The sequence below is a fragment of the Dreissena polymorpha genome, chromosome 5 (genome assembly GCF_020536995.1).
Source record: "Dreissena polymorpha isolate Duluth1 chromosome 5, UMN_Dpol_1.0, whole genome shotgun sequence".
NCBI lineage: Eukaryota > Metazoa > Mollusca > Bivalvia > Myida > Dreissenidae > Dreissena > Dreissena polymorpha.
The window spans coordinates 83,447,181-83,473,005 of record NC_068359.1 but is presented as its reverse complement, the minus strand read 5'-3'; the positions used below and the strand labels follow the sequence as shown (position 1 = coordinate 83,473,005).

Below are 25,825 nucleotides of genomic sequence, written 5' to 3'. Positions count from 1 at the left end.
ACTTCCAAGATATGGCTCCGGAAGGACGTTAAGACGGACGGACGGACGGACGGACGGAAGGACGGACGGACGGACAACGCCAAAACAATATCCTCCGCCTATGGCGGGGGATAATTAAACACAGTCAATAACTCTAAAGCTTAATGCACACGAGTTAAGTTTTCTATGGCTTTTGTGCACCGAATATCGCCTGTATGAAACATATATACATAAATATAAAGTGTCAAGACGATACCTCATTTAGTTTTCGATATGTGTTCCGGACACAATTTTAGTACATAGATATAGAAGGCGATGAGGTGTATGGGACAAAAATGTAAGATTTTATGTGCGATGCACATATCGTCCATAAGAGGTAACTACATATGAAGATTGAAATTGATACCTTTTATAGCTTTCAAGATATGCCCTGGACAAGATTTTAACCCAGTTATGCCTAGCGTCTAGAAAAAAAGCCTTGGCAAACAGCGTAGACCCTGATGAGACGCCGCATCATGCGGCGTCTCATCGGGGTCTGCGCTGTTTGCTTAAAGGAATTTCTGTAAGAAATAATCTAAATATAGAAATAAATATACTAAACATCCCCAATTTTGGAAATAAATTGATCCAAATTAGAAGGATGGGAGAGTCCACTAGGAATAAATGGGTTAAACAATGGACTGACGTACTACATAAAGTCAGTATACCCCCGTACAGCTTTGTTGTGCGGGGTGTATTTTGATAAAGTATATATTTATATTAACTCGAAAATAAAAATGTGTGAAATATCACAACATATTTGGACGGAAGTACAAACAAATCCTAATAAATGATGCGAAAATATATGCCTACCTTTTGGACAGAAGTCCAGCGTGGATGACTTGTAGCACTTCATGCCTGTCGATGACGCCATCTGCAACGAGAAATCAAACCGAACGTTGAACATGGTACCGAAAGTCTACTGCGGTCAATGGGGGTTTACTGTTTAGACCCCAAAGTTCATCGGCATAATCAGACCCATCAGCATGAACTGTTTTATATCCATGAACCAGATCGACAAATATTTGTTTATATGGACCTAAATTATGTTATATAACGGCATGCGACCATTATTACGATCCTACCTCGTTATGATAAAAAGGCGAGCACATTGATCGTGATGATCTGAACTCGTATTCGCCTCACACTTATCATTGTTTAAAAAAAATCAACAATTGCTTTAATATTGAGTCTTCCTTTGTAGTTACCGCTGTGAAACACATAATTCTTCATTTATTGCATTATGTTAATGGCAACAGTAGTAGCAGGAGTGTATGCATATGTGAACCCTGGAGTATCTTAGCATGGGTTTATTGTTTATTCGTTAGTATAATGCCGCTTTCTTAAATTGGACCATGATCTGTACATAGTAAGTCAGTCACATTTTAACATCGCTGCGCCTTTGGTTCAATACCTTGTTTTGAGTTTGAATGAGAGGTTGTACAACTATTATTTCGTGCATTGTCTCTACGAAGATCAGAAACTAAATGCGAACCCTATGGATGGAGCAATGGTCATAAATAACGACGTCGTTTATCGACTTATTTCTCAATGGACAACTGCGCATGCGAACATGTATCACATTGATTGTTATTTGCTGCTTGTGTTTTTGTTTTTAATATTAAATAACGGAAATAATTCGTACATCACTTTCTTGCCTCAATAGCACTCATACATTTAAACTTTTCTTAACAAAGGCCGCGTTCAATGCCTTTTAAAACAACAATACTTCTATGTTGCCGGCAAGTATAAAACGACCTTTTTCGAGTGAGCATGTTTCTTTTTTACCCCTGTTTAAATGCTTGTATTAATTTTATAACATATATGAATATGCACATAATTTACAAAGACATGCACATTCATATTTTAATCTACTATGTCATGTGTTTTCACTTTATTATTAAATTCATTTCAAAATTTAAATTTAATACTATCATACATCCTTCAACCTGTTTCCTTTTTTCTGTACTTAAGGGCGGATAAATCGCCCTTGTGTAGGTAGCCCAAAAGGCGATATATGGTGTTAAATATATCATGCGTCGCCGCGACTGTCGTGCAAACTTTCTTGCGTCGCCGCGACTGTCGAGCAAAATATCGTGCGACGCCGCGACTTTCGCGAAAAATCGTGTATCGCTTCGTGTGCCTAGTGTCGCCCTTGATGAAAGAAAGGCGAGATTATAGATGGCACTATCCGGATTCCGTATAAAATGGTTCTCAAAAAGCATAAACTGTTATCGTTCTCGAAAAACTGATAATATATATAGGCACTCTTAGGTCGATTCTTAAACCAACACAAACAACCGTGTAGCCACCAGGTACAATACGGTCTCCAGTTTTCCAGAACGTCACCATTAATTATTCATCGAACCAATTGTTATGCGCTGTGAAAACTGTAATGCCTATTGAAGTCCTTCCAGGTTAAACTGCGTCGTGCTAAACTACTGACGCGATCAGTAGTGTAACATTTCACATCGTGAACATAGTTGGGGACACTTTGTACAACCTCCGGGTCTTGGAACTTAGATCCGTTCCGCGGCGAAGAACTTAAACATTTTTCGTACATCGGTAAGTTTGCTTCAATAACGAACCACGAGGGGCTAATTAATAAAATTACAGTGTATCGATTATGTATGAGCGCGAATAATGAAATTGACAGGGAGATTTGTATAATATTGAACTCTTTGAAATATGACGACGACGATGAAGCTGATGTTACTGTTGTTGTTGTTGATGATGATGATGATGATGATGATGATGATGATGATGATGATGATGATGATGATGATGATGATGATGGTGATGGTATTGATGATGATGATGATGATGATGATGATGATGATGATGATGATGATGATGATGATGATATTGTTGATAAGATAATGATCATGCTGTCGGTGGTAATAATGATGATTATAACATGTACTGATCAGTATGTGAGTGTATCTATATATATGGTTTGACAAAAAATATAGGTCGGTTCAGATTGTTCCAAATAAAAGTGTTCTGTTGTAAATATATAATGCCGATAAAACAATGCACTGAATAGATAACAACAATCTTCGGACAAGATGTGAACATTCTTATGACCAGAACTAAAAAGCAGCGCACTGACTCGATAAAAACAATGTTCTCACTAGACTCCCTTTTAACTTCCATAGGATACAGACAATGCTATTCTTCATTTTCATTCAACAACGTTTTTTATTGTTATCCTTAAAGCAGAAAATAATCGTAAATAATACCTTTCTATCACAAACAAAGTGAGTAAAACTATCTTATTTTTAAAACAAACATGCAAAGAAAAGCTTATTTAAATAAACTGAAAGTAAAATAAAATTACCTATATAGTCCACCATTAAACATTGCATGATTAAAGAAACACAATTTAAGCACCACTCAGACACATATTTGTATTTACTAACACGAAATTGAAACATTTTACATATAAATTATTATATAACACTACCTTTTAAATCATACCATATCTTAGTAGAAACCATTTAAATTCACATATTTAATCTAAAGAATGAACATGTACCTACTCTTAAATACTCCTTTTACAACACCACCAGTTTCGCTCAAGTGATTTTAACATCCCAATACACAGCCAAGATTAAATGACTAATTTAACAGAACCCGGCTGTGAAAAGCACAAAAATGTGTGTTTACCAAAAAATTCGTGAATCCACACAAATCGGATAGGATGGTAAGCGAGATTATTTTGGAGAAAAAAGCGCACAATTGTTAGTAGTAAACCAAACAGTATCGGTCATGTTTTCATAGCTGAACAATAGAGTCGGTTGAAGTTTAACTAGTTTAAAGGGACATGTTTGCACATTGACAAATTACATATGTTTTCATAATACATGGGTTTACATTCAAAACGCATGTTCACATTGTATTCAAAAAAGCGAAAAAAAATAGTTATTATACTATATACCAAAATAATGTTCATTAAAGTCAATTTACCGAAATTGGTAAATAATAATACACCCTGTAATTAACTTGACTTATATTATTAGATTTTTGTCTCATGGACCAGGTACGAATAACTGTGCAGGCAATATTTTATTTAACTTATATCTTGCTTTTAAAACAATTTAAGAGTATTTTAAATACATAATTTTGTGACAAAATGCTTTTCATGACACTTGAAATAAATTTAAAAATATGATGATGTCGCTTTAAGGCTATGCACATTTCCCTTTAAAAGGTTAAGTGTAGGTCAAACCTGAATCAGTTCGTACAAAATATTGTGTATTTTCTTTTAACGTGACTCAGAGAACACTTTTAATATACACGATGTGCACGTGTTTTTTTAATGAATAGGGAAATCAGCACAGCAATATGTGCACGCACAAATGTCTGCAAAATTAAATGTATATGCATTAACAGGAATGTTTAGTTATCATCTACTAGCCTTTTATTTAAGCGAATATACATTTATATTATAATTTAAAGACAATTTCGATTGGTTGGTTAATTTAAAACTGTAAATCTGGAGGTCGCAAGTTTAAATCCCAAGGAAGTACCACTTTTTAGTACACTACTCCGGGTTTGGAAATCCGAACGTTTATGCGATTATTGCGCGCCATTTTGATTGCATTACCACAAGTTTGATGAATGTCCCTTTCACGTCCTGTTTATGACACGGTGACAGTTGAGACAAATATAGAGTTTAGAGTAATAATCGACTGTTCGTCTACTCTGTAACGCTTTTTAAATATGTTTCTATTGTAAGATTGGGAAAGCACTTTTATCCACACAAGCTTAACATTCTTCGAATTTTAAATGTTGGATTTAAAGACCGCATTGCTGGACACACTCTGGATATTTACATACAAAGGAAATCACCACAGTGGCACTATCAAAATCATTAAGTTAGGTAACCCTAACGGCACAACAGGAACATGCATTTGTTTGTGTAAAATTCGAAAAACTTGTGTTTTCAAAAATTCCTAAGAGAAGAAACGTATAAAACTGAAATTTGAATTCTGGCTGGAAAATCCTTAAATGTACTAATATGTTTTGGAGGCATGATTACACAATTGAGTTAAAGCTCCCAAACAAACACGATGTGTGTGAACTATATTATGTGCATTAAATATACACTTGAATTGTGTCTAATATTCATACACAGCTTAGTTCGTGCACGTGTTTCACCCGATTAAAGAAATGTAGTTGGGGTATTGACCTAATTCCTTCGAGAAATAACATTATGAGGCACGCTCTTGGAAAAACGGTGTTTAATGCTTGTGCGTAAAATGTCGTCCTATATTAGCCTCTGCAGTCCGCAAAGGCTTAACAAAGTCGAAACTTTCCGCCTGGACTTGAATTTCGTTTAGAAAAGTCTTTCTTTAAACGAAACAAATTAATCCATTGAAACTGAAAGTGTCGTGCTTGATTAGCCTGCGCGAGCTGTACAGGCTAATCTTGGACGACACTTTACGCACACGCATTCAGCTTCGTTTTCCGAGAGCGAGACTTACATTTTAATTTAATCGTCGCGTTAATATGCCTATGCTTGTGCGTGCAATCTATATATCTGACGCATGTGGGTATAAAGAAAGAGTATACATTTTGGCGGTGCTCTGTGTAAAAGGGGGTTTAATGCATGTGCGTATAGTGTCGTCCCAGATTAGCCTATGCTGTCTGCACACGCTAATCAGGGACGAAACTTTCCGCTTTAAATATTTTTTGTTTGACGGAAGTTTCTTCTTAGCAAAAATCCAGTTTAGGCGGAAAGTGTTGTCCCTGATTATCCTGTGCGGACTTCACAGGCTAATCTTTGACGACGCTTTACGCGCATGCATTAAATCAATTTTTCACAGAGCATAGCCCGATTTGTTGTTCAATTCTCAGTGAAAGTATGTGAGCATGTCCCTTTAACGGCAAGTGTAAATTACCTCATTGAGCCTTTCAAAGTAAGTGTCATAATCCACGTCGCTTATAATACCTGGCGACATTTTCCCCGGTTTTCCCCGTTTACCCTCTTCCTTAATATACACAAACAATAGCTCCACTTTCCTGAATCAACACACACTTTATCCTTAACATAAACACCATAACACCACAATACTCTGCAATAACAGAAGGCAATAACTTTCCACCGCCTTTGTTATCATAGCACTAAATCAGGAAGCGCTAATCGACCGAAACATCGGAGATATCCATGTATATGTCTACGTTATATAAACAATCTTTATTTCCACACATGAGCCCAAAACTTTCGATTCTGATCGCCGTATATAATCAAAGATAGTTAAACGCGAATTCATTTACTAAGAAAATCAAATGTATTCTTCTCGTTACAAAGACTCGGAAATGACACCACTTTCCCTTGTTATTGATCGCGATTATACAGTACACAGCACAACTCGCGAAAGTATTCCATTCTCGTTCATCAACGCGAGAACTAGCGGAATCGCTGCAACAACGTCGATACTGTTTCGAAAATGAGTTGCTCGTATTGGAAAATATATTATTGGGAACGAATACGTAAAATATCTACCTGGCATAATGCGCAATAATGTACATTTAAATATTGCTGGGTATGTCGAGTAAGTGGTTTCTGTTGTGTGCAATGATCAATCAATTAAGTATATCACACAAAAACACACAGATAATTTTATGTCATACTTGCCACATGCAAGGTCTATACAGTCAGCATTAATAGTGCCATAACTTAGTTGACACCGTTGGCATAAGGAAATTGAGTTGCAAACGCACCTTTGCGTTTTTAATGTTTCTGAATGATGCACAACTTTCTTTGGAAGTTAGTATATATCAACACATGTACCCATTCTCCATCTGGAATTATCACTAATTACGTACCATGGAGCTAGCCAGGGGTAATAAATATTGAAGGTAATATGGTTTGCATGGACTTAAATGACCATGCAAATGAAATTCAGACTTTTAATCAGGGCATTGATTAGTGTAATCATGGTCACAGAGGAATTGCAAAACAAGTAACATGAGGCAAGAACCCCACACACCCCCTGTCAGTTATGTCACTTTAAACAATCATAACTAGAATTTGAGACATATCATGTTCGACTTCATTTAATGGTACATGTATTTAATACGAATGTTGGATTAACAGGAATCTCTATATTGGTATGTATTTCGTTCCCACTTCGGTATTTGCTTCAGATAAATAAAAATGCATATATTTGATATTTTTTATAAAATAAAAACCTGTAAAATATCAAACAAAAAGTTAAAATGCATATTTACATATTGATCTAAATATGATCTCACCATTGTGTATAGCAGATGTTATACACGTTATAAGAAAATATGTTAATTTGTCGACGATAAATCAAAACATGTGCTAGCAAACATGTTGACACGTATTTACATAATATAATCACGGCGATGCTTCGGAATACAAAAAAATATTGAATAATATTCGCGTGATTATGACATCATAGAAGTAAAAACTTTCGCAAACGAAAAACAAAACATGAAATCGAAAGCAAAATACCATAAATACATATATACATTTGATGAAAAAAAATATTATGAAGTTTTTAAAGTAGAAACGTTCGCTATTGTAATATGAAAGATACACCCAATAAGCTAACGCAATTGTAATGGTCCATCGCCCTCAGGGCATTCTATGCCATGTTTTAGAACCTTAATCCGGTTGTTAAACACCATGATCGAAGGGTCCCAGATAAGTGAAAACAGAGCAGAAATCCAGTGAAATAGCGCTGTAAAATATACTGTCCGAAAAAAATGGAGACATTAATTATGGACAAAAACATAGAGTCACAAAAAATAATTATTTTGGCTAAAAAGGGAGTGTCCGAAAATTAATAGTGTTCGAAAACTTTAAAACGAGTAATTACGGTAGCAATATACCAGAGGCACATGAACAGTCAATGACATGCGTTGTATTATGAGGTCTGCAATTGGTTGTTATTACCAGGGTAGGTTTGATGACCAGGGATCAATAACCATTGGCCAGATGCCTTCGGGAATAGGAATTTGAATGCAGCAGTGTCAAGAGGTTTCGCGGAAGATCACAGGAAAATTAATCAGATAATAACCAGATCCCCGGGATATTTTATTGAATACGACGAGCAATAAAGGCTGTTGCAGATAATGCTGAATTACCACGCAAGGTATAGATATTTGAATAAAGCAATATAAGACACAGATGGAAGTGGCATAAGTCATCATGGTAGATTAGAGAAAGTTAATCATGTTATGACCGTAGCTCCCGAAAAATGGCTCGATGGAGATGAACAAGTTTTACTTTAGTGCGATGTCGGAAAATAGCCCGTGGATTATGGGAATAAGAATCGTGAAATAAGCGTGAAGTATATTAGGATCAGTGTCCATTTGAGACTTGAACCAACAGTTCATGACAATACCAAAGATGAGCGTGACGAAAATGAACTGACAGGATATCATATAATTATAAAGTGCGGTTTACTTATGTTCATATAAAAAGCATTACTTCACTAAATTCCACCTAAATGTTGACAGTCCAACTTTCCTGAAGCCTTATTGCTTTGTCCTGTATAGCATTAGGGTAGCAAGGTGTTCCGAACTCCTTCTACTTGAATCGCACTTGCGTTGCACTACTAGTATGTTATTAAAACATATGAAACACTAGAAATGGCGCGGCAGAGGCCGACGCGTATCCCCACGCCGCATGTTTGACCCAAGGGCGCCCCAGGGTTGATCATGGGGCCATGCATAGTTGAGATTGACTGTATTGTCATAAGAGAAGTTCAGTATCAATTAGAAGTGAATGGGTGTAAAAATAAAGAAGTTATAGTAAAAGGCAATTTTGGGAGGGTGTGGCCTATGTGGGCGGGGTGCCCCAGGGTTGGTAATGGGGCCATGCATAGTTGAGATTGACCGTATTGTCATAAGAGAGGTTCAGTATCAATTTGAAGTGAATCAGTGTATTAATGAAGAAATTATAGTAAAAGGCAATTTTGGGCGGGTGTGGTCTATGTGGGCGTGGCGCCCCAGGGTTGGCAACGGGGCCATGCATAGTTGAGTTTGACCGTTTTGTCATAAGAGAGGTTCAGTATCAATTTGAAGTGAATCAGTGTAGAAATTATGAAGTTAATGTAAAATAACCTAAAATTTTTTTTATAGTAAATGGAATTTTTTGGTGGGTGTGGCCTATGTGGGCGGGCGCCCCAGGGTTGGGATTGGGGCCATGCATAGTTGAGATTGACCCTAATGTCATTACAAAAGTTCAGTATCAATTTGAAGTGAATCCGTGTAGAAATGAAAAAATTATAGTAAATGGAAATTTTTGGTGGGTGTGGCCTATGTGGGCGGGGCGCCCCAGGGTTGGGAATGGGGCCATGCATGGTTGAGATTGACCGTATTGTCATAAGAGAGGTCCAGTATCAATTTGAAGTAAATCGGTGTAGAAATAAAGAAGTAAATGTAAAATAACCTAAAAAAATGAGTGATAATTTCTGACGCGGCCCCACCCCAACCGCTATAACTTTTGACCCAGGGGTCAGATCAAAATTCCAAATAGTGCAGGGTCGCACATATGCTCATAGCTACCATGTGTGTAAGTTTCAAGGTTCTAGTGCTTTTAGTGTAGGAGGAGATAGTGGCCAGGACGGACGGACAGACAGACGGACGGACGGACGGACGGACGGCGGAGATAACCACAATATCCCCACCTTTTTTTCAAAAAGCGTGGGGATAAAAAGGCAATTTTGGGTGGGTGTGGTCTATGTGGGCGGGGCGCCCCAGGGTTGGTAATGGGGCCATGCATAGTTGAGATTGACTGTATTGTCATAAGAGAAGTTCAATATCAATTTGAAGTGAATCGGTGTAGAAATGAAGAAATTATAGTAAAGGCAATTTTGGGTGGGTGTGGTCTATGTGGGCGGGGCCCCAGGGTTGGTTATGGGAACATGCATAGTTGAGATTGACCCTAATGTCATAAGAGAAGTTCAGTATCAATTTGAAGTGAATCCGTGTAGAAATGAAAAAAATTATAGTAAATGGAATTTTTTGGTGGGTGTGGCCTATGTGGGCGGGCGCCCCAGGGTTGGGATTGGGGCCATGCATAGTTGAGATTGACCCTAATGTCATAACAAAAGTTCAGTATCAATTTGAAGTGAATCCGTGTAGAAATGAAAAAATTATAGTAAATGGAAATTTTTGGTGGGTGTGGCCTATGTGGGCGGGGCGCCCCAGGGTTGGGAATGGGGCCATGCATGGTTGAGATTGACCGTATTGTCATAGGTGAGGTCCAGTATCAATTTGAAGTGAATCGGTGTAGAAATAAAGAAGTAAATGTAAAATAACCTAAAAAAATGAGTGATAATTTCTGACGCGGCCCCACCCCAACCCCTATAACTTTTGACCCAGGGGTCAGATCAAAATTCCAAATAGTGCAGGGTCGCACATATGCTCATAGCTACCATGTGTGTAAATTTCAAGGTTCTAGTGCTTTTAGTGTAGGAGGAGATAGTGGCCAGGACGGACGGACAGACGGACGGACGGACGGCGGAGATCACCACAATATCCCCACCTTTTTTTCAAAAAGCGTGGGGATAATTAACAGTATCACTAACCATAGTCACTTCAGTGTCTTCATACGACCACGTATAAGACAATAAGACAACATCCGTGTTCCAATAGATAATTTTAAAAGCACGCTAATGTATGCATGCTTTTATAATAACTTATGTTATGAAGTACTAAAATGTTTACAGCGGTACTTATATTTGTGTACGGTGGTTGTAATTTGTGTGAAGTTTTGGATATTAGAATAATGCACTGGCTTTTATATTCAAATGTAAGTCTTGTTCTTAAAATGTTTATAATTGTAACTAGGATTTTTTTTTCAAAAAGCAATTAGACGCAGTGTCGCTATGGCTTCCAATGTCCTTGAGACTGTGCATGTAATTCAAGCGATTGTCTCACAGCTTCCAATGCAGATTTAACGATGGAAAAATGCAAAGCAATGTCTTTGCTACGTTATGGTGAACATTATTTTGATTCGATATAATGTTAATCCTTTGATCTTGTGCAACTAATATATATTAATGTATTTGACTACACTTCGTAATAATTCCGTTCAAACATCATTATACAGTTATGCAGCTTTCGCACGCATACTTTCGATTATTTACATGACACTTTTGATGTTTATTGCTTTGATAAACTGTACGTTAACATTGTTGCTGCAATTGTGTATGCAGTTGCTATTTCTGTTATAATTGGTGTGTTTGTTACATTCCCCGAGTAGCACCATAATCTTTTCTTCTTTCAAATTTTTCTGACATTTACTTGACAACAAGGCACATACTTGAACAATTGCCTGATCACAACGCACGGTTGATAAAATTATTCAAACGAATGTCTTACTTCGGCTTAATAACCGGTATAAGTTGTTTCATTCTAAATTTTGTATAAAAATGTATGCATTTATTATAGTGCTACAATTTTATTTAAAAATAAATCCCCAATTAAAAGAAATGAAATTCAAGTAAAAACATATTTGCCATATATATGCGGCGCCTCCATAAAATGTGCCAAGATATTCGCTCTATTGGTGCAAAAAGGTACCTTCTTACATTGAAATTAGAAGGCACATGGTACCTTTTTGCAGCAATGTGGCGAATTATAAACTAGAAATAAACCCGTTAATTTAGCTTACGTAGTTTTATGCAAGGGTTAATTGCAGAATTTATTGCTAGTATACTAATTGGAACCTAATCGTGTGGAAACATTTGGCAAAAAGGTGCAATGTTATGCATATTACACTGATTGCCAGAAGAACGCATTTGTCCCGGAACAAATAAACAGGCATTAAAAGGTTGGCATAGGATAAAAAGATAAGCTATGTATTTCATACATGAAAGTACAAGAATTAGCTTGGACTGTTACTAAGAGAACATAAACAAGACCTTTGATATATATATTAGCATGAAATGGGCACGACATGATGGCGGTGAGATGACAGTGTTGTGTGTGGTTTAGTGCTTTCGTTGTGACTTTGAGAATGTACACTACACAGAAGAAGGAGAAGAAGTAGATGAGGATGACGACTATAACGATAGCAGTGGATGTGATGATGTGAGGATGAAGATGATAAAGATGAATTAGACGAAGCAGAAGAAGAAGATGATGATGATGATGATGCTTATGCTGATGCTGCTGATGATTATGATGATGAGGAGGAGAAGGAGAAGAAGAAGCAGGAGGAGGAAAATAAGGATGATAATCAGGAGATTAATACTGATGATACATTTAGTTATGAAAGCGGTAAAAACGAGATTAACGACGACGATGATGATGGTGGTGATGATCAAGGGGAACATAGTATTCATAGGTATTCACGATAACAAACTTACCTCTATCGGAGGCCAGAGGGTTATATAACTCTTTTCCCGACCCGGCATGGTTAGGTCCTTATAGTCACTGATGTATCTTGTTTAATTGCAGAATAGATGCACTAGTATGTTATAATTCACTCCGTTCTTTTTCACTACTTAAAGTTTTACGTAAAAAGTTAATATATGCCATTCCTTACTCACAACACTATATAAACAAGACATTCGCGATCATAATTACTTTTGAATGCCTACAAAATACGGATAGTATTTTTATAAACACAAAACCATAAGAAGTTAACAAGTGAGCAAAGACGTACCAGTTATTTTTCTGACATTACGCATTACAACTAGTGACAGTGAAACCGGTTTGCGACTTATATATATATAGATTGTCATGTAACATCTTCAACAAAACTGGGGTGATTTACCGATGAAAGTCGCGTAACAGTCTTACCCCAAGCGAGTCTCTCACAATCAAGGCAATCACAATTTGATTGCAATAATGTATTATTGATATTTTTGGTGTAAATGTTTCGTTTAGTGTTGTGGAAAGGTCATTACACTCGATTGTTTAACTTTTTACTTTAACACAAGTCATAACGCTTGCCTAACCTATGATGACATTGAAAGTAATTTTATAAAATGCCTGGAAGCGCTACGTAATTTCCTCCTGTTACGTAAGCATAAACCAAGCCCATATGTTTTCAGGAGATTCTACAGAGATCAGGCGTTCTTTATCATGTTGCAAGCTTACATGTATCGTATGCATGTACTTATAATTTCAAGAAATTGTAATAATTTAATTTCACATATTTACACGTATATGGTATAATATATACTTATGCCATGCGAACCGGTTTCATTATGGTTACAAAGAATATGATAAACAAATATATTTGTAACTAAGACGTCTTAAGATGTCTACAAGCTCGTTGAAAGATGAAGTGACTAATTCTGGTTTAATTAAAACAAATAGATTAGTCTATTTTAATCAACACCTATGTAGTATTTCGATATATTTTCTTTGGCTTAGTAAATCTTCTTCAATGTTAAACAACATACATAAATAGTTTTAAATACATCAACTTCTTTTAAAACAAGCCCCAGAGTGTTTATTTTCCTTGGATGTTATGTTCAACTTCGCGCAATCATTATCATTATGTTGATCATCGCGAAAATAAAGTGAACAAATGAGCTCACAACGAGATACGATCTCGTCGCAATAAAATCATCGCAAAAGTGATATCATTGTTTGTATAACCCGTGGCGATGTTGTTACATGATGAACTAATCACTAAAAGGCGGAGAAAGTTACATTACCGCTTAAAGTACGAACCACTTAAAACGCACAGAATCGTATGATGTTGTAATAATTATTAACATTTGAGCCTCGCTCTGGGAAAACGGGGCTTAATACATGAGTGTAATATGTCTTTGCAGATAAGCCTGTGTAGGAACGACACTTTCCACGTGTATTGCATGTTTTAACGTGTATTGCATGTTTCCACGTGTATTGCATGTTTCCACGTGTATTGCATGTTTCCACGTGTATTGCATGTTTCCACGTGTATTGTATGTTTCCACGTGTATTGCATGTTTCCACGTGTATTGCATGTTTCCACGTGTATTGCATGTTTCCACGTGTATTGCATGTTTCCACGTGTATTGTATGTTTCCACGTGTATTTTATTTTTCCACGTATATTGTATGTATCCAAGTGTATGCATGTTTTCACGTGTATTGCATGTTTCCACGTGTATTGCATGCTTCCACGTGTATTGCATGTTTCCACGTGTATTGCATGTTTCCACGTGTATTGCATGTTTCCACGTGTATTGCATGTTTCCACGTGTATTGCATGTTTCCACGTGTATTGCATGTTTCCACGTGTATTGCATGTTTCCACGTGTATTGCATGTTTCCACGTGTATTGCATGTTTCCACGTGTATTGCATGTTTCGTTTAAAAGAGGAAGTCTCTTATAAGCGATAATCCAGTTTTTACAGAAATGGTATTCCGCACAAGCTAATCAAGGACGACACTTTTCGAACATGCATTACAAATTTAAAACCCATGTTCCCAGATCGCGGCTAATTTATGTTCAATGACACACGTGTTTCTAATTAAAGTTTTAACATATTTAATGCCCCTTATCGACACAAATTTGCTACGAGAGCGCATTAAATTGTAAAGGCTAATAATTTACGTATCGACGAGGGTAGGTTCAAACGGACAGATGACCCAATACTGACCCTGCTTTCGACCTGATATCATAAGATCTGTCATAAGAAACGGCAATTCAACTTACGGGATTTCTTTTTCTGAGGCTTGGATTTTGGAAATAGGTTTGTAAGTACTATGACATTATATTCGTTCACCACACATTTTCTTTTTACCATTTCAAAAATGTTTCTTTATAAAGAAAGTTAATGTATAGGGCGTTCTTTTTTTGTCACAGTTAATCGAAGTAAACTCATGAATTTATATGGCATTTACGTGAATGTAGGTATCGTATTTCACTCCAGGTAAATCACTTTCAATTTCACACTGAAAACACTTAAACTGCTTTAAGATAATGCTGTGCGTTTATATGCAAATTCTATAATTTTTCACTTTCACGTCAAAAAAGTAATTTTGTTCAAACGACGTTCGCTCAAATGCTGTAATTATTGAACAGCGTGAAGTTTCGAAAATGTGACTGTGCATCTTATAGTTGTTAACCTCAAACATACATAGTTGGATCTAACAAACTATTTTTAAAAATACCATATACATTGGCTTGAGTACTTAATAAAATCCGATAATCCATGAATGAAAACTATTTGCATAAAAATAAACTTAAGTTAATGCTGTATTATTGTGAAAAACAAGATCTTGAGCACAGACAAAACAGTAAGCACTGGGCACAACTAAGGTCTGATGAAAAACAAGAGGGCAGTCGACCATAAGACGCTCAGTTGAGACCCAAAGAAAAAAAAACATTCCTAGTGACCCAGTTTTTGAGCTCATGCGACCCAGTTTCAATCTCGACGGACGACGCACAACATACTACGAATAAAAGGCGAGCACGAAAGCACACCATGAGAAGGTTGTGCTAAGGTGAGCTAAACATTGCCAGGAAAAAGGGAAAAACTATGCATGCGATGGAATACGAACCCGTAAGATTTTGCGGTAAAAGTGAACGCTCTACCTTTACACAACGGTGACATATTGTTATTTCAGCACACACTTAATATATTCATCATTATTTTCTTTGATTTGCATTTTATAAAGAAGATATTAATAATTTATTTATACGACAGGGATTAAAAGCTATACAACTGTACAGATTTAAGATTTTAAAAAACGCACACGATATTTTACGATTATGTCTAAATTTTCCCGACTTTAAAGAGCAAATGATGGGTCGAATACCTCTAGTGAAAGTATTGATATATTGAGGAGCAATCAGATTAATTTTGGATGGAACTTGTATACGTAGAAATACACAAGTCTGCAAAGACTCGTATTATTTACGGTTCGTATGTCATTGCAGATATCCATCTATTCGTAGTTCACATATTTTTATTTTTAACCCATTTATGCCTAGTGGGCTACCCCATCTTTCTAAATTGGATCAATTTATTTCCAAAATTAGGGACATCTAGCATATTTATTTCTATATTTAGAATATTTCTGACAGAAATTTTCTTTAAGCAATCAACGTAGACACTGATGAGACGCCGCATCATGCGGCGTCTCATCTGGGTCTACGCTGTTTACCAATGCCTTTTTTGTAGACGTTAGGCATAAATGGGTTAATAGAAATTTCAAAAACGGACATCAATAAATCGATAAGAGATATTTAAAGCTTTAAATAACAAATGAGGATGAAATCCAGATCGTCAAATAATCTGTATTAATATCATCTACTAACTACATTAACGAGTGTTCTTTAAGTGTAAATGCTTCGGTTTAGCTTAATGATAAGTCAGCTTTGCGACATATATAGATATTTGGAATTTACCTTAATGCATTCTTTATTCGCTAAGATAACGAAATATGACTTTAGCAAACCCATACAAAACATAAACCGGGGCCCAATAAATGTAAACATCAACCAAAAAAGCCATCCGAAAAATTGCGCTGGGTCGCACAAAACACATCAGTCGGTATACCAACACTCGTATCCGGGTAGGATAGTTGACAACATTCTGGTTACAAAGACCGGTGTTAAAATTAAATTCAAACCGGTCAGAACAGAAACGAAAAGGTCACTGTAGTTTAACACAATCGATTAAAATGGTGGCAAGTTTAAAAGGCTGGTATGGGTACGTATCAAATATTGTTTTCCCATGAATTGAAATTCGATTGATCAGCGACGATATAAACCAAACTAATGAGGCAAATCATCAAAGTTCAGTGAACAATTTCATTGTGAAATATCTATATAATATTGATGGTTAAATCAGAAGCATCGGTTAATTATTCCATAATACAACACCTAATACCGACTAAAACAATTTATCGAATTTAGATATTTAACGTTTTTTGTGTGAATACGACCTTAGATCAATACGCTAGGAATTGTCTCAAACTTTTTCCAAAACTACCCAGTTAAAACTCTCATAACCGTCGCTATTTTGTTTGCATACAACTAAGAACAACTAAGTTAACATTATAACTAAAATATCGCAAAGGAAAGTCACATTACAATTACATAAAAAATAACAAGTCAAAGTATACACGCATAATAAATGCTTATTCATTAAGCTCCCACATATAATTTGAAGGAAAACATGGGATATAATATGCCATAAATAACTTTAACTCGTTAGACTTGAGCTTTCCAAAACCACCCTTTTATTTTTATAACAAAACATACTTTAGTATTTATCCACCAACACAACTTTTGTTGAAATTCACAACCAAAAACTATCAAAGATATGCCGATTTTAGTTTCAAGAAAACAAACACGAACAACACCATAATCCAATTGCACTAAATAGGCGTATTGTATGTTCTGAAAAAAGTGTAATTTACTCTTAATTCCTAATATCCTCTAGCTCACTAAATCGACTGTTACTGCATGAAATTTAATAGCAGACGACGAATTTGAGGTGTATCTTATTTCAACTTACTTGAGTATCCAGGTAACTAGACGGGTTTGATTTTTATAAACGCGATTTCGGAGATTTATACGACTTAAAACTGCCGTATCTATCGCAACCAGTCAGGCGTGTGAACCCATAAAATACCCAAGCTGTTTTAAGTTGTGTAAAAATAGCCAAATGGCTTTGTGTAATTTGATACGAAATGATTCAATTTGGGGGTAAATGCACAGACAGCAAGGGTTCAATGAAAGCTACACATTTTATCCACGTCATTTACAGCATATTTGTTGTGTTATTTTCATTTGTACAATTATAAAACGTACCACCAATATAATTCACATTCATTGTAAATAAATGAAAACACGCGAGGGTTGTTATTCAGTTTCAGATTATGTTGTTTATTAAAAACTTTATGTCCTTAATAAACAGCTGAAATGACCCCAAGAAGGAAGTTCTGTCGAACAGGTGCGTCGTATCAAATAATAAATAATAATAATAATAATAATAATAATAATAATAATAATAATGATAATGATGATGATTATAATTATTATTATTTTTATTATTATTATTAATATTATTATTATTATTATCTTTGTTCACCATTATCATCATCATCACCATCATCATCATCATCATCATCATCATCATCATCATCATCATCATCATCATCATCATAATAATAATAATAATAATAATAATAATAATAATAATAATAGTAATAATAATAAACGTAGTAACAGTAGAAGTAATAAAAATAATAATACATTTAAATTAAGCCCCTCCGCTATTTTTAGTAATCCGTTTTCAAACAAATAGTGATTAAATACATTTTCTGAATCAATATTACAACAGTAGAAGTGGATACTTTCATTATTAGTTTTATGTGCTTAAATTCACAAGGTGAATGAAACGTTTAATCAATGCAAACATTTAATCGGATACTCACATAATTATCTATTTAAACAGTTCCCACATTTCCAATAAAAATATCTTCTTGGGCGTTTGTTTAAATAGCTTATCATTGAAGTTTATCCGGTGGACAAACACCTAACCGTTCGTCCCAAACAAGAAACGAAACGTATTCACTTTATAAACATAGACGTGCGTCAAACTTTCTGGAGCATGGTCTTAAAAGATAAAACAACTTGCAATACGTTACTAAAGCATACTGCAATTCTCCGTTTCGTTTCCATATTTATTTTGCCTTAGTCAACATCTCAACTTTCGGCTAATATTTATTGTATAAATTGTATTTGTTAATGTATTATTATCATTTTAGGTGACATATTTGATTATTTAAAGAAAATCACAGTTGTTCATAATGCTATCAATATCGTCAACACGATAATCGTTATTTTAGTGTTGTTTTTTTTATTTATAAATTAAATTAATGTAACTGTATAACAAATTACTTAACAAAAACATATTACCATGAGAATTTCTAATATCTCCTCGAATCAAAAAACGATCCTACACGACAAAAAAGAAACTCCTTGCACATCATATCGCTATAGCAAATAATGACAAGAAATACAATTTCACATCATCCTTCATTATTGGGTGTTTCCAAACACTAGTCCTTTTTCAATATTATTCATGGTCACATTATTTCCTACAGTGTAGTATGCGAAGCAATAAACGCAGTGTGAAACACTATCTATTCAAGTGTTGCAGCCTATTGTACTATGGGATAAAAGCCCGTATCGCAGTTTACAGTTCGGTACGTAGACCGATATCGATTTAATTTATAGTGGAGTGTGGCCGCTTTTACTCGAAAGAAAATTGTTTAAACCGAAAAAGGAAGCGCATTTTATTTCGAATTATACACATTTTCGGATGTAAGATAAGTATGTAGGGTCATTTGGTAAAGAAAACAATAATTAATATGTCCACTAATACTATATTAAATCCGGGCTGAAATACATAATTATATAATTATATAACTAGAGTATTGACGAAAGTTGTTACATATCGTTGATATAACAATGAATGCAAACTTCTTGTGCATTAATTGGATTTAATTTAATAAAGCTGTTTTAGCTGTGCATACTATTTAATTCCCGAGATATTGAGAAGCTTCGCTTTTTGATATACAGCAGGGACCTATACAAACATCAGGGACCTATGCATAGGTCCCTGTATACATGTACAAGCTTATGAACTGTACACAAACCCACTTCTAGTTTATACTTCATGGCAACTTAAACACACCAAAGGAGTAGATAAAGGCGTTCAAATTATCGTGCATCTGCCAGAGACCATTTTTATTTAAGTTGTTAACATCGAGGGCTTACTTTACGATAGTCAACTTTTCAACTCCGATCTCCAAATGTTGACACTAAATATGTTTTTGGTATTTCATGTTGAGTTGTATATCAATTTTGCTTAATTCGATCACGTTCCCTTAATTAACAATCAAGTTGAAGAAAAGAATTGCTAAATTAGATGATATTCCCTACACCATCTTTAAATTAACAAATATTGCATGCCATCGCGTATTCTTATTAAAGTGGGCAATAGTATAAAAAGTTGAAGTGACAAAAGTTAAGCCCTGCTTCCATAATTATGTAAAGCGATATAAGTCGAACAAAATCACATGTTCTGTTTTAAAAGCCTTAGCAGATAATTGATTGGCAATTGGGCATTGTACTTCCTATTCGGTTATGCATATTAACCCATTTATGCCCAGTGGACTCTCCCATCCTTCTGTATTGGATCAATTTATTTCCAAAATTAGGGGTGTCAAGTATATTTATTTCTATATTTAGAATATTCCATAAAGAAATTCATTTAAGCAAACAGCGCAGACCCAGATGAGACGCCGCATTATGCGGCGTCTCATCTGGGTCTACGCTGTTTGCAATGTCCTTTTTTCAGGACGCTAGGCATAAATGGGTTAAATTATGTTGTAAAGACCCATTGGACAACATACAATTCAATACAGAGGTTAATAAAACAGTTTTAAATGAAAGGGATGCGTTTAATAATTAAACGAAAGTAAAAAAATAGAATCCACTAGTATAAGTATGTACCTTCCAAACATTACCCTGCTTACAAGCAGGCATATGAGACCTTCAAAACGTCCTATAGCTTAGACATTACAGTGGATTACTCTAACCCTTTATTACCCTCAACCCTCCAACGCCACCAGGCCTGTCACTTAACCCATTTATGCCCAGTGGACTCTCCCATCCTTCTAAATTGAATCAATTTATTTCCAAAATTAGGGGTGTCAAGTATATTTATTTCTATATTTAGAATATTTCATAAAGAAATTCATTTAAGCAAACAGAGCAGACCCAGATGAGACGCCGCATTATGCGGCGTCTCATCTGGGTCTACGCTGTTTGCAATGTCCTTTTTTCAGGACGCTAGGCATAAATGGGTTAATGCATGTAGCCAGAAATGTATTTGCAGAAACACACACTGTAGAACTTTCAACTTACCATGAACATTCCTCGGGTGATATTTGATACAGTATAACGTCCGTTGAAATTCCAAAAGTGTTCGTCCCACAAACACTTTGTCGTTGTTGTTGTTTATCGGAAACAGTAAAGCGGTTACTTCTTTAACAGACATATAAATTCATTGATCGCTTTCTAATCCATTTCGTATTAAATGCTAAAATTTACAACCTAATAAAACCCTGTCCATGCTAAACACACACACCATTCCAAGCCGAGTAAAACGCTTTCACTCAAATTTTAAATTCAAACCGTGATACACATTTAACAACCCAATTCTAAACCCACCACGTTTCTTTTCAAACGCATGCCTTTTTCACTTCAGGTCAAACACCACTCTACCCGCTGTTTATTTGCTGTATTCTCTAACCTAATACACAGCGTCTCGCAATGGGGAAAGTGGGCCGTTGCGCATCGTTATCAACAATAACAAATGACTAATCTCGGCAATAAAACTATATTAGGGATCTCGGCAATAAAAACGATATTAGGGATCTCGGTAATCAAAACGATATTAGTGGTACATTCAACTGCAGCTAACTTACCTGATCATTTAATATAGGATGTAAAATCTTGCGATGTTCTTTATCAGATTCATATGCAGTAGCCATTTTTTATATTAAATACTAAAGATTTTGTTTGACTGTTTAAACATTGAAAAACGTTAACAAAGCACCTGACGTATTAAGGGAAGGGGGGGGGGGGCATTCCAATTTAGTGCTAATTAAACCAGCCGTCCTGCATAACAAACAATGCGGTGATGGCTAACATCGTTCTATATAAACTGTTTAAGTACACTAATAATTGTTAGCGTATTTTACTGCAACAATATAAATACACAATACGAAAGTGTATACACATACAAATGATTTAATTTCACAAATAACACAACGACACGCCACGACATCTCTCTATATGTTACGTTGATGTCAGAGGCTATCGTCAATAGGAAAGATATTAGCATCGCTCTGGTAAAACCAGATGTAACCCATTTATGCCTAGTGGACTCTCCCATCCTTCTAAACTGGATCAATTTATTTCCAAAATTAGGGATGTATAGTATATTTATTTTTTTATTTAGAATATTTCTTACAGAGATTCCATTAAGCAAACAGCGCAGACCCAGATGAGACTCCGCATCATGCGGCGTCTCGTCTGGGTCTACGCTGTTTGCCAATGCCTTTTTTCTAAACGCTAAGCACAAATGGGTTAATGCTTGCGCATAAAGTTCCATCCCATATTAGCCTGTGTAGTCAACACAGGCTAGTCAGGAACGACACTTTCTGCCTTAACTGGATTTTCGCTGAGAATAGACTTACTTTAAACGAAAAATACCATACATGCGGACAGAGATCGTCCCTGTATGTCTGTGAGGACTGCACAGGCTACTCTAGGACGACACAAAACATATGCATAAACCCGGTTTTCCCAGATCGAGGCTCATATCCTACCGCTTCGAGTAAAACGTTTGTGGAAGGATCACATCAACGGTTGAATAGAAACATAAGTTGTAATGGACGCATTTACATTTCCGGTCCATTACTAACCATTCTGTACATTCCGATGCTCGAGTTACCCGGGAAACATTTATTTACTATGCAACTAACCAAATCGAACCATCGCTGAAATGCGAGAACGATATGGCGTTGGTGAAACGTAGTGAGAGAGATGCGTCTGAAGATAATGATCACGATAATACTAACCCTTAAAGCGCTGGAGCCGAATTTTAAAGGCCTTTGCAAACAGTTTGGATCCAGATGAGACGCCACAGAACGTGGCGTCTCATCAGGATCCAAACTGTTTGCTATTCTGATAGTATTCTTTGAAAAAAATTGAAGAAAATGCTAATTTTAGAAATTCAGCAGACGACATTTTAGCAGAAGACAAATTACCCAGCATGCAAAGGGTTAACATGATGAATAAAGAAGATAAGGAAACATGTGTACACCTGCATGTCGTGTCAATGTACAAGTGATGTTTCTAATTAAGATGTTGATATCGATAGTTCGAATGCATGTATAGTAATACAGATCTGCTATTAGTGTACATTATCATTAATGGGACTCGATTTTAGGATGAAACGTGTTACTAGAGACGTAGATAACACGTTAACTGCGTCGCTGGTGATACATATATCACAACAAAACTAGTCGAAAACTTAAACTGTGATACCAGCACAAAAAGTTGACGGTCGGTCGAATTAGTGGAAGCATACCACTTTTAACGCAAAAGCGTCATGCAAGATTTTTTAAGCAAAAATTAAACTTTAATTTCCTCACAGGTTGCAGTGTAATACAGCGTATTATAAGCCTGAAGTGGAGCAGCCTTACATAATTGTATATTGAAAAAAACTTCTTGCTTGTCACATAGGAGTCTGAAATGACAAATGAATGAACATTGTACAGTTTTAATTGGTTGTTAATCATTGTCTGCTCGTATTAAAGTCAACGGCTCTGAAGTTTTATCATCTAAATTCTTTTTTATAAAATAAACTACACAAGAAAAGTCGTTAATTGACAGTTATGTCTAGTGTATATGATGGTTGCCAATAATAGTTGTTACTTTTAATGATGTTTTTAAGTTAAATTATGTTTTTTAAAAACTTGACGTGGAATATAACAACATAATGATTGACGTTGGCACTGTCAAGGTTGATTTTGGAGTATACGTTCATTCTATTTTGATAACAGTCTACCTTTCTTTTGTTAAGGGATCTTTTCACGCTTTGGTAAATTGACAAAATTGAAAAAAGTTGTTTCAGATTCGTAAGTTTTCGTTTTAGTTATGATATTTGTGAGGAAACAGTAATACTGTACATTAACCATGCTCTAATATAGCCATTATATGCATCTTTTGACGATTTTAAAACCTAAAAATTATAAAGCGTTGCAACGCGAAACGATTGAATAATTTGGAGAGTTCTGTTTTTGTCGTTAAATTTTGTGAAACTACGAAGATTGCTTATATAAGGTATAAAATACGCCAAGTATGTGTACTCGGCGGAATAGCTCAGTAGGCTAAAGCGTTTTTACTTCAGGATTCTGGCAGGACTCCAGGGGTCACTGGTTCGAAACCTGCTCCGGGCAATGTTCTTTTCCTTTTTTTAATTTTTTTCTTGATTTTTTACTGGAGCTTTTACGATCCAATGTTTACATTTATCAATATAAAGCATTTAATGAATAAGTTAAAAAAATGCCAAAATCTGTGAAAAGGCCCCTTTAAAGGACGAACATCGTTGTAAAATTGATGAGCAAACAACGCTTAACAGTCAATCCAATGAGCAGTGATCATAGAATTAGTATTGGTTTAAAAACTGACGGTGAACTGTTCTCATATCAATTATAAAACAAAGGATTTCTTAATTTTAGGTTATTAAAGAAATAGATGTTTCATGTTTGTTATTATTCAATAAACCATGTGTTTACCCCTTATGTATTGTTTTCATTTTCGTTATGCTGTTACAGTAGGTATGTCAAAAATAATTGTATGCCATTTATATTTCATTGAATCTACTATGTAAGTACCATTGCATGTTCGTCATTTTGAACGTCTGAAGACTTTGGCAAGGAAATGTAACTGGTGGTATGTGGAACTGAATGGATTTGCCAACCTTTATATTTCATTTATAGTTTTCGCTTTTTATTTTCTGGGATTATAATTACGTCACAATCTCGTCTTTTTGCGTTTTATGTTTGCCATTCCTTAGCATGTAATGCAGTACTAATACAACAAGTTAATTCTTGTATGTCAAAACACATTATTTTGTTTATCAACCTACCACTTCGGTATTGCCACCAGATAACTTAGAATAATAAACACGCGTTCCTCGCGCAATGCGGAAAGCGCGCTGTGTCTTGCTCTGGGGAAAAGTGTCGTCCCAGATTAGACCGTGCAGTCCACATAGGCCAATACGGGAAAACACTTTCCGCCAAAACATGATTTTCGTTAAGAAAAGAAGATTTCCCTTAAACAAAAAAACATCAGTTAAAGCAGAAATTATTATCGTCCCTGATGAGTCTTTGCGAACTGCACGGGCTAATCTGAGATGACACTTTACGCACATGTATTAAGCCTCTTTTTCCCAGGGCCTAGCATCCGCTCTATGTCCTCGTGCGGTATAAGAAGAAGATGTGCGATGTCCCCGTTAATCATTTTACACGCTGCTTATTATCGCACAGTCGTACAGCACAAACAAAAAGTTACAGCTGCCAGAATACTTGAATTCAAAGAGTGTATTTATTACTTGCATGAATTAGTTCTATAATTATTATGTTATTATTCTCATAAAAGAGTATGAGAACATAGTGATTTTTCATCTATGCACGTTTGTTAAAAGCGTTAAACGGCGCGTACTTATACATGTACACGTACAAAATTAATCGAGTATTTCGTCCTATCGTTTATTTGATTCTTTTTTATGTTCAATATACAAACCAAACGAAACACAGCCCGTCAGTTCATAGGTACCAAATGATAAAAGCATACACACCGTGTGGTCATTTTATTATATACTATAATTTTCATTCAAATTGTTGGAATTATAACTAGATTACAGAAGTATAAGTATTTAGACAGATTTATTATAGTTATATATAAGTGTTTAATGATTGTTTGCAGAAAATGGATACAATACATGAATAAGTAGGGAAGAAGACAATTACAACGAGCGAGTGAGGAGGTACATGAAATGTTTAAGGAGTGCAATTATGGGGAGGGGGTAAACACAAGAGTCAATCGTTTGTTTTTACGCCAAAACTCCCATGAAACCTTCCTCGAAAACATTTGCAATAAAGATGTTCTCTTTCGCTAATAAATGTGAGTTATGCAAAAGGGAAGTAATAACGATACACAAGAGACTGCTCGGAATTTATTATAAGGTAAAGTTGATGTTTTTGTTAATGTTTTA

The 25,825-nt window shown here is 35.5% G+C and overlaps 1 protein-coding gene and 1 long non-coding RNA gene across 12 annotated transcripts in view; one reads left to right on the top strand and one right to left on the bottom strand.

Moving 5' to 3' along the window:
- The window catches only part of LOC127882005 (uncharacterized), a 146,050-nt gene that overhangs the window by 35,712 nt on the left and 84,513 nt on the right, over positions 1–25,825 (bottom strand). For 6 of the 11 annotated variants that reach the window (XM_052430364.1, XM_052430365.1, XM_052430363.1 and 3 more), the window contains one exon: positions 832–892. In XM_052430364.1, the coding sequence (XP_052286324.1) occupies positions 832–892 (61 nt within the window). Of the gene's footprint in view, positions 1–831; positions 893–3,484; positions 3,508–3,560; positions 3,683–12,377; positions 12,541–20,901; positions 21,235–25,825 lie in introns of those variants that run through there. The other 5 variants (XM_052430370.1, XM_052430362.1, XM_052430367.1 and 2 more) reach the window with 5 other exon arrangements.
- LOC127882024 (uncharacterized) lies at positions 8,649–10,548 on the top strand. The gene is made up of 2 exons (XR_008050380.1): positions 8,649–9,393; positions 10,266–10,548. It is a non-coding gene; the product is annotated as an uncharacterized LOC127882024 (long non-coding RNA).